Genomic DNA, 11,001 nt, shown 5'->3' on the forward strand with positions numbered 1-11,001 from the left:
GGAAAGAGGATACAGAGCTCCAGACAGACTGAGAATGCACATGGATGAGCGGAGTAAACAAAGAAGCAGTCTTACTTGGTGCTCACCACACAGGCGCCCAGCCCCTTGGGGAGAATCCTGACATTCCCAGCTCTGCCACAAACTAGCTTTATAATGTTGGCCAACTTACTTAATATCTCTGAGACTTAATCTCCTCCTTGTCAAATGAGGATAATAATTGTAGTTGTCTACTTCATAGGGTTGTTGAGGGGATTAAATAAGAATACATATAAAGCACATAATACAATGCCTGGTACATAGCAAGCTTATCATATTATCATCATTGTTATTATATCATTATCATCATCATCATCTTTTCGCCAAAGAGAAACTGTGTCGTAAGCTTTAAACAGAGGCCAGAGGACTAAGGGATGGGGGAAGAAGTACACATACTCTGCGACCCAGCACTGGTCACATTCCTATAAGAAACTCCCACAGCAGCCCTGGTGGCATGGAGGCTTTCTTGGACCCAAAAAAGATCCCTCTATTTGCGGTAAGGCACTTACCGAGTTCTTATGACCGAGGCAGAAGGTGAAGCAGGAGGTCATCAGCATGCCGAGCAGCATGCCCAGAGGAGCCATCCTAAATAGGAGCAGGCCCTGGTGAGGCATAGTTAGGGGCCTGAGGAATGTAAACACAGAAAATAGAAGGTCAACAGGAAGCCGGTGCTTGACACCTCTCCCCCTGCCCCAGCATAGTGATTCCCATGATGTCACCTTTTTTGACAGATGTCAAACATTTCAGATGATGTCAGACATTTCCTGAATAGAGGTATCACAGGTCTTCTACCCCAAAGGTAGATCAACCTGAAGTAAGCTTCCATTCCCCCATGTAGGGAGATATGCCTTGGTTAAAACTGTACAGCAAACCAGGACCCTTGCATGAGTTATAATAGCCCTGGTCCCTTCCTTCTTCATTATCCGGGTTGTTATCAGGTTGCACAGGGTGGTATTGGCTATGGTGAAGAGAGAAGGAAACTAACCAAATGATTTGTGTGTGAACAGACATGGGCCCAAATTCATATGAGCCTTTAATAACCATTCACTTCTAAACCATATCCACTGTTACACCTGAAGACAGATACCACCAGCACCCTCTAAAACAGCAAAGTTCAATATTCCCAAGCCATAAAGCCTTTTACATCACTTTTCAGACAGTCAAACACACCAAAGTGCAGGCCTAGTAGCTGTTAAAATTTAAATAACACAAGGATAAAAGGATATTCCATGTTCACAGATTGGAGGCTTAATAATGTTAAGACAACAATACTACCTAGAGCAATATGCAGATTCAATACAATCCCTATCAAAATCCCAGAGGTGGGGAATTGGGGAATTCCCTGGCAGTCCAGTGGTTAGGACTTGGCACTTTCATTGAAGTGGCCCAGGTTCAATCCCTGGTCAGGGAATTAAGATCCCGCAAGCCAGAGCATGGCCAAAAAAAAAAAACAAAAAAACAATGGTGATTTTTTACAGAAATGGAGAAACCCATCCTAAAATACATATGGAATTTCAAGGGACCCAGAACATAAAAACACAGAAAAAGAAGAACAAAGTTGGAGGACTCACACTTCCTGATTTCAAAACTTACTACAAACCTACAGTAATCAAAACACTGTGGTACTGGCATAAGGACAGACATACAGACCAATGGAATAGAATTGAGAGCCCAGAAAAAATTACATATATGATCAATTGATTTTCAGCAATGGTACCAAGACAATTCAATGGGGAAAGGACAGTCTCTCCAACAAACTGTTCTGGAACAACTGGATTTCCACATGCAAAAGAATGAAGTGGACCCTTCCCTTACATAATATATTAAAATTAACTCAGGGCTTCCCTGGTGACACATTGGTTGAGAGTCCACCTGCTGATGCAGGGGACACGGGTTCGTGCCCCGGTCCAGGAGGATCCTACATGCGGCAGAGCAGCTGGGCCCGTGAGCCATGGCTGCTGAGCCTGTGCGTCCGGAGCCTGTGCTCTGCAACGGGAGAGGCCATAACAGTGAGAAGCCCACATACCACAAAAAAAAAAAAAAAAAAAAAAAAGCTCAAAATGGATCAAAGATATAAATTGAAGAGTTAAAATTCTTAGAAGAAACATAGGGAAAATATTCATAACCTTAGATTTGGCAATACTTTCTTAAATATGATACCCAAAGCATGGACAATAAAAGAAAAAATAAATAAATGGAACTCCTTCAAAATTAAAAAACTTTTGTGCCTCAAAGGACATTATTAAGAGAGTGAAAAGACAACTCAAAAAATTAGAAAAATATTTCTAAATCATCTATATTAAGGGTTTAGTTTCCAGAATATATAAACAACACGTACAACTCAACAACAACAAAAAAAAACAAGCAAGCTAAATTAAAACAGGCCAAAGACTTGAATAGACATTTCTCCAAAGAAGATATATCTATGCCAACAGGGACATTAAAGGATTCTCAACATCATTAATCACTAAGGAGATGCAAACCAAAGCCACAATGAGATACTGTACCATTTTACATCCACTACTATGGCTATAATTTAAAAAAAAAAAAAAAAAACAGAAAGTAACAAATGTTAACAAGGATGTAGAGAAACTAAAACCCTAGTACATTGCTGGTGGGACTGTAAAATGGTGCAGCTGCTGTGGGACAGTTTGGCAGTTCCTCAAAAAGTTAAACATAGAACTACTATATATATATAACCCAGCAATTCCATCCGTAGGTATATATTCCACCCAAAAGTTCTGAAAACATTGACTCAAACAGATACTTCCATGTGAATGTTCACAGCATCATTATTGACAACAGCCAAAAAAGTGGAACAACTTAAGGATTCATCAACAGATGATTTTTTTTAAACGTGGTACATACAATGGAATATTATTCAGCCATAAAAAGAATGAAATTCTGATACATGCTTCAACATGAATGAACCTTAAAAACATTATGCCAAGTGAAATAAGCTAGACACCAAAGGATAGATACTGTATGATTCTACTTAAGTGAAATATCTAGAATAGGCAAACTGGAGTAGTAAAAACATTTTGGTCAGTAAACTAGAGTGGAAGTCAAAAGAACTTAATCCAAACTGGCAAATGACCTCAGAAAGAAAGGCAGAAAGAAAAAAAATAACAAATTTTAAAAGCAAAAAAGAAAAACACCTTAGAAAAATTCAGAACCTGTCAGTATCAGCCCAGACCCTTATAAAAGGTTTTTGTGTTGGTCACTCAGCCCCAATACACCTCATTAGGCAGTTTACTCAAAAGAGTCTTAAATGAATTAATTATAAGGGAAACACCTCTGGAGAGCATGGGGTTTTACCTTTTCTCTTTCCTATTCCTGCCACACTCCTCCATGTTCCACCTCAATAAATTGGTCCTGTGACAAGATTGCAGTGGAACCCAAAGCCCTGTCTGAACCCACTATAAGAAGTTATTACCCGGTGACCAGCCCACAACTTCTCGGGGGCAGACGGAAACTTTCCCTAAGGACATCTGGAGCCATGAAGGAAAACAGCCCTGCTGGACCGGCACTGTGCTAAAAAAGCACAGCCAAATGGAAAAGCAAAGGCTTGGGAGCTAAAAATAGATGCTATACTCACCCAGCAGCAAAAGCCTTTGCTTTCTGCCAGTTTCTCCCCTCTTTTTTTGTAGACAAAATGGAACGGCTGAGTGCCACATGAGCTTTCCCCAGCAACCTGGCTCCTTGGGGCACCAATCACACTGAAAGACACGGACTCAGTTCATAGCACAGCACTAGGTTCTGGACAGGTGCCTGGCCATGTCTGGGTGTGCAGAGGAGTAGGAGTGCAAGGCTCGGTGAGGATGAACAAGGGACAGAAGCTGCCACATCAAGAATGAGAAGTTGGGCTTCCCTGGTGGCGCAGTGGTTGAGAGTCCGCCTGCCGATGCAGGGGACACAGGTTTGTGCCCCGGTCCGGGAAGATCCTACATGCTGCGATATGTAAATGTCAGGTAGTCTGTGAGATGACTGTTTAATTTCATAAAGTGCATTAAGATAATTAAATAACATTACAGATTTTAAAGAATTTTGATATTTTTAATACTTAGATAAGGCAGATCCAAAATGGTCTACATTTGGATAAAAATAGAAGAAAGAACATAGTAACTACTGCACTAATCTCATCATACCTATGAAAATCTAAGAAGACTTTTAAAGTAAAAGTTGATAGAAAAAAAAAAAAAAAAAAAAAAATGAGAAGTCAAGAAAGGCCCAGGGAGATGGGTCCCAAGAGGACACAGCCCTAGAGCTTCCTATAATGTCCCATACCTTTTTTATTCTTGCATCCTTGGCTGCGGGGAAAAAGAGAACAAAAAATGGAATTAGGGGACTCACAGAATTATCAGGACAACATACATTAAGAGAGAAGAGGATTATCCAAAAGCCACAGACTTCCCTTCCCCTACATGAGACCGTTCACGTGTATATGCATATACACACACACAGAGAGCTAGACGCTTCCTTCTTACAGCCAGGGATAAACACCTGGAACTGATGCAGGGAGGGGGGTGGAAATGAGAAGGAACAGATAAATGAGAATGAAATCAAGGGCAAAGACAACAAATGAGCAGGAGGAGGAGGCCTAGAAGGGACTGAGGAAGAAGAGGTTGCAGGCAGCTGATGCACTAACAGCATACCCACCTCCTGGAGTGGGATGGCAGGCCAGGTGACAGAAATGGCAGCTCCCACAGGGCCCCTTGCCACCTCCATCACCTGCACACACACTAACGCCCTCAGAAGCATTTTCTGACAACACTAAGGATGACAGGTCGATTTGCAAATGGATCCTTCATCTCCCCCACCCCCATCTGACCTATTCATTGGCTCCATATATTTTCCCATTAATCAGAGACAAAGAGAGAGAGAACATGGTGGTGGGAGCAGTGCCTGGGCAGAGGCCTAGGAGCAGTGAGGCTGGGAGAAAGGTGTGAGACAGTTTCCCAGGCATTGCAAGGGTACCCAGAGAACAAGTGCAAACTCTGCAGCACGCAGGCATGGGTAATGCTGTCCTCTGTCCTCATAAGACCTGGCCTGTAACTATGTCACCTGGGCTTTGTCCTTATTCAAGAAGTGGTGATGGAGAGCAAGCAGGCACGTTTTCCCTTGGGCTTTACACTGAAACTGGGGGGAAGGGGGAAAGAGGGAAAGGAGAAGTGGCCCACAGTTTGGTTCTGCCAGGATGGTCCACCATCACAAGCAGGGACATAGGCAGCAGCAGCAGCAAAAGAAAACCTCAGACCCTGACATAAGTAAAGCCAAAGTCATGGAATCCCACTGAGGCATAGTTTGGCACTTGGCCTGAGGTTAGTGCCCTCCCCAAATCACTTGCCACCCACTTACCCTGAGTTCACCTGATCACCTGCTCCTGTACACCCTGGATAACAAACCTTCCCATCATCCTGGGCTCTCAAAAGAAGACAGAACTACATCTTTTCATTTACGGCCTTCTTCTGACTTACAATACCATCACTCAGTCCAGGAAAGGGGAATGCATTTCAGTGTTCCATCAGTAACTCTTTCCTTAAGTATCCTTGGGCTTTGAGACAAAAGAGAGAACAAGGTACTTGAGATGCCCATTTTTCGATCAAAACTGGCCACGTGCAGTCTGTACTTTTACTTAAATAGAGGTTGGATGCTCTCAGCAATCTGTATTGCCAGCCTGGAGCAGATGCTTGGGGCACAGGTAGGAGAAGGCCCTTGGACTCACTAGCCCTTGCCTCCCTGATGCCTTATATTCTCCTCTCAATTCAGACAGGACTCTAGGAGGGGACTGGGCCATATGTAAACAAGACATCTTCCTGTAACTTTTATCTTCTCTTAAGGCAGGAATGGAAAAGAATGGCATGAGGATGGCAGGAAGCCAACAGAGGAAGGAGGAGTGGAACTGCTGGACCTCCTAAAGCTTCTGACATGCTGGTAAGTCCCATGGACAGTGGCTGCTCTCCAGTCTCAGGGCCAGAGCACAGGGGAACAGGTAAACATCACAAGTGTTCTGGGCAGGGAGACCCACCTCAGCAGCCTGACTGGGAACGCTTGGAACTCCCATCTTATAAAATGCTCATGTTCTTAACCTACAGTGTATGTCCATGTATTTGTTTCCCCAAATCTTTTGGAAAAAGTGAAAGGGCAAGAATTTCTACTTCCATCTTATAGGAAGGAAATTAAAGCAAAGAGGTTTAAAACATTGGGTTGAAAGTATAGTACATGAATTTAGATTCAGACACATCTAAGGCCAAGTCTTTGCTCTGCCAATTTCTAGCTATGTGATCTTGGACACACACTTCGCTAGGCCCCAGTTTCTTCATCTATAAAATGGGCATAATAAGAGCTCCTACTTCAAAGAGTATTAGGGAGGATTAAATAAAACAATGAGTGGAAAGTACACGGTACAGCACCTGGCACCTAGTTATCACACCATCATTAGACTGGGGATGAGGACTTGCCCCTGGACCCACAGGCAGTCAGAGCCAGGCCAGGCACCCTAGAAACACTCTCCAGAGCTCCCTGACTCCTGCAGGATCTGCATACCCTCTAGCTGACCCCACATCTCAAATTTTAGGACCAAAGCCTTTTGCTGGTTATCTGCTTTCAGGAGGTGAAGGAAACAGATGTTAGAGGAGGACCCCCCACAGCTAAAAATGGAGAGACTCCAGCCAGTTTTCTGCTGAGCACCGAGGCAGACCCAGCCCATTCAGTGCTTTTCCCAGCATATTAATGTCTAGAGAGCCAGGCCACCATCATGTAGAACTTCCACTTGCAGGAAGAGCTATAAGACAGTCTTCTGCTTTACTGAGAGGATGAACTCTTCCCACAAACACATTCATTACTATTTATGTGCTACACAAACTCATACACACACACACACAGTCACTCACCTCTACAGAAATAGAAGCCCACTGCCTAATTTGGGCAGACAAATATGAATCCGAAAAAAACAATGCAAAGAGAACACTGAAAGGATAGTCCCAACAAGGAAGAACAATGTGCAAAGGCTTAGGAAGAGAAATGGATTTTTAAAGAATAATTTGAAGGACAAGAGAAGTAAGTTTGAAGAGGTCAGGCAAACAGGCTTTTCCCCCCATAAGACATAAATTAAACAAAGTCAGGAGGCAGACAGCAATTAAATAAAAAGAGGCTTTGAACTGCAAAAGAAATGTGGCTTCTAACCCTAGTCTAACCCTAACTGGCTGGGAGGCTGGACCTGGAACATCCTTAAGACACTAACCATTTGTGTAATGGCAACAGTGTGTGCCCCAAATACTGAAGTCATGCCTAAGGCCATGCAAATGGGGACCGCTCTCAACAAACCCAAGTCACCCTAAAAGGAAAGTGATCAGGTGAGGCTACTGGAGGGTAAAAAGTTCACAGTGGATCCAAGCCTCTGCCTGACCAGGGAGTTACAAGGCCAAAATCCGCTTGTACAGCCTGCAAGGGAGAGCCCAAGTGAGGCCTTTCCAGTGGCAACAGGAGACAGGTGCTGGCCCTGCCAGAGAGCACATGGAGCCAAGAAGGTCTCCACAGGCCCAGCTGGGACTGGAGCTCTGGAAGGAAGGCAACACAGGATGGGATGAAATAGGAAGGGGGCATTCCTCACCCCTCCTTAATGCTCTGTACTCCAAAATGTGGGGGACATGGCCAATCCCATCCCTACCCCAGTAGAGAAGAGAACAGATCTTCAAGAAGGTAGCTAAGTCACTACTAAATATAAAATAGATAACCAACATGGACCTACTGTATAGCACAGGGAAATACACTCAATACCCTGTAATAACCTATAATGGAAAGGAATCTGAAGAAGGATAGATATGTATAACTGAATCACTCTGCTGTACATTTGAAACTAATACAACATTGTAAATCAACTGTATTTCAATAAAAAAAAGTTTTTTTAAAAGGTACATAAGCATGTTAACAAAAAGCTGCAATCTCGGAGACAAAAGACAGTGCTCCCTCTAAAAGAAATCAGATGACAAGTAGAGTGACTGAATAAACGGGAGCCTAGCCTGGCCCTCTCCAGACCTATCCTATTCAGCCCCAGCCTTCAAAGAATCTGAATGCTAGAAGGGAGCTTAAGACTTAATCTTCATTTGGACTGCTAACAATCCAAAAGACACAGCAGACACTTGATACCTACACACAGAAAAAACAGAGTTCAATGCCTTCAGGTATGGGCTTGTCACTGCATCCAGGAAGGCTCTGGCAACTTCATGCCTGTTGAAGACAAAGAGGTAGAGAGGACTAGGGCAGAAGAAGAATTTTGGTGCCATCACCCAGAGGTGACAACCAAAGCAATAAGAGAGTTCCTGTATTACAGAGAAAACTTAAAGAGAAAGGAACAATGGGCCAAGAAGAGTTTTCAAGCCATGACTATACATTAGGAAAAGAAACAGGATGGGACTTTCCTCGTGGTTCAGTGGTTGAGAATCCGTCTTGCAATGCAGCGGATGCCGGTTCAGTCCCTGGTGGGAGAACTAAGATGCCATGTGCTGCAGGGCAACTGAGCCTGCATGCCACAACTACAGAGCCCAGGTGCTCTGGAGCCCACATGCCACAACTAGAGAACCTGTGCACTGCAACTAATGAGCCCGCGTGCCACAACTAAGACCCAACGCAGCCAATAAATAAATAAATAATTTTTTAAAAAAAGAAAGAAAGGAAGAGGAGCAATCCAGGGACCAAGATGAAGAACATTAAGAATACTGCAGAATTACACAGGTCAAGAGAGGAGGGAATCCTGAGAAAATCAAGTTGTGGGTTCAACAAAGTCAAGAGGTCAGTCAGAACGAGGATGAGAAAAGCCACTGGATTTGACAATAAGGAAGCTTGAGGGCCCTTCAAAAGAGGGCACACTTGTGAAGAAATAGAGGCACAAGGGTAGAACACCTGGAAAAGTTGAGTAGGTCCATTGAAGTTTGGAGATTTGGGGCCACTTCTCTACATCCAATTTTTTCAAACTTTCCCCTAGAGTCATAATGATAACAGAGAAAATACTGACCCCGGTGGTCATATAGAGAGATTCTCCGATGCCATATGTTAGGTTCCCTTGATGGAGTAGAGCTACCCCTCAACACACACATCCTCAGGATAGTGATGGGCACAGTCACATCAGCAGAGAAAGGAGGCAAGGAGACAAAGTCTCCAAGAACAAACTCCCATCAGACACACCACTCCACCTTCTCTGAGCTCTCAGCCATGCCTCAGACCGCTCTGAAGCTTTAGTCCTTACACTCTGTAGAGCTGTAATAATCATAATTATAGCACTTGGACCGAGGGATAAAGAGAAATACCCCTGTGACACCCAATTCCTTAGTATTAAAATGCAGTATTTGGGCAGCCCAGAAGAAAAAAATTCTGTATAATAATAATTATACTCAACATTTATAGAGCACTTACTATGTTCCAAGCAAAGTTCTAAGCTCATTTACTCTTCACCACAACCCTGTGATGGGGTTCTAATATGCTGCTTATTTTGCCCATGAGGGGACTAAAATTCACAGAGGTTAAGTAATTTGCCCAAGTTCACACAGTCAGAGAGTGGTAGAGTCAGGAATCAAAGCCATTCCGGCCCCAGAACCCATGCTCTTTCTACAGACCATGCTGCCTTTCGAGTGGTCTATGAAATCAGCCATTCATTTTATTTGTTTTGCAACAATGTGAATAAAAAGGCACACATTTTGTGTCAGGAGAGAAATTTTTTAATGAGCCTACTGGAGCCCTCTTGCGGAGAGAGCCACTTCTACCACATCTATATTTCTGCACATCATACACACACACGCATGTACACATGCATGCACACACATTTTGATTACTGAATGTCCTTCACACAGCCCAGCCCACAGCAGAGACACAGATATTCAAGAAGAAGGCCCTTGTCTCAGATTGCAACCAGTTCACTGGCACCCTGTGTGACTTGACCTCTTAAACTCCCATAACTCAGGCTCCCCAGCTGTACAAGAAGCAAAAGCATCCTTGCTCTCCCTCACAGAGTCCAGCACAAGGCACTCCCCTCATACATTTCCAACTGCCTGGAAAGAACTTAGCAGAGGGGAGGAGAGAACTATATTGGGTAAAAGTTGGCCAAGATCATATCCAAGCTCATTTACAACTAGTCTATGATCCTATTCCCCACGCATGAAATATATAAGACAGGATTATTTCTACATGGCACATGAAGAAAATAGAGCCCAAAAGGGTGAATGGGGCTTGCCTAAGCACACCAGCAAGCAACCAGGCAAAGTAGAGAAATATACTAGCCATGGTCAGTGTATTTTCCACTAGGCTTCAGACTGCACGTTTCTAGCAGAGAGTGGGCAAGGAAATCTACTCCTTATACTTGCTCCCCAACACTACATGAGGTCCTTAGAGTGATCAGCCTGTGTCTCATGACAGCAGCCAAGGTTACCAAAAACTCTACTCAACTCCATCTCCACTACAGACCTGGATTTCCACCCAGGTCTCCCCAATTAGTTGTGGGACTTTGGGCTAGCCACTTAACCTCTCTCCAAGTTTCAATTCCTTCATCTAAAAAGGGACTTAATAGTAACTATTTTGTAGGATGGGTGTTAGCATTAAATGAGATGACATGAAGCATATAGCACAATGCTTGACACAAACCAAGGGCTCAAGAAGCTTGTAGCTCTCACTAACAACTACTGTTAGAGAAAATTCTGAGCAAAGGACAGGATAAACAAAAGCAGTGAGGCTTCACCCCCATATAGAAATGCCTTCTGTTCTGATAATCAAGTCTCTCCTTGGAACCCAGCTTCCCTGAGCTGCAAATCTGCCCACACACCTGGACTACTACACTCTAGGTGGCTACAGAGGCATTTCCATTGAAACCTTTAAGCGATATTGGCTGCCTCTGCATCAGTGCCCACCGGAGAGTTGACTAAGAACAGCCCCTTCAGAGCCCAGCTTCCCGGTGATTCAGGCCTGTCTTCATATTCC

General features: G+C 43.7%; 1 protein-coding gene across 2 annotated transcripts in view; it reads right to left on the reverse strand.

The window, feature by feature from the left end:
- SIL1 (SIL1 nucleotide exchange factor) overlaps nt 1-11,001 on the reverse strand; it is a 251,388-nt gene that overhangs the window by 185,262 nt on the left and 55,125 nt on the right. Inside the window, exon 2 of one of the 2 annotated variants that reach the window (XM_007461430.1) lies at nt 546-660. In XM_007461430.1, coding sequence (XP_007461492.1) covers nt 546-650 — 105 coding nt within the window. In that variant the 5' untranslated portion in view covers nt 651-660. Of the gene's footprint in view, nt 1-545; nt 661-11,001 lie in introns of those variants that run through there. The other variant, XM_007461431.1, reaches the window with a different exon arrangement.

Source organism: Lipotes vexillifer, unplaced genomic scaffold (assembly GCF_000442215.2).
Source record: "Lipotes vexillifer unplaced genomic scaffold, Lipotes_vexillifer_v1.1 scaffold217, whole genome shotgun sequence".
NCBI classification, from domain to species: domain Eukaryota; kingdom Metazoa; phylum Chordata; class Mammalia; order Artiodactyla; family Lipotidae; genus Lipotes; species Lipotes vexillifer.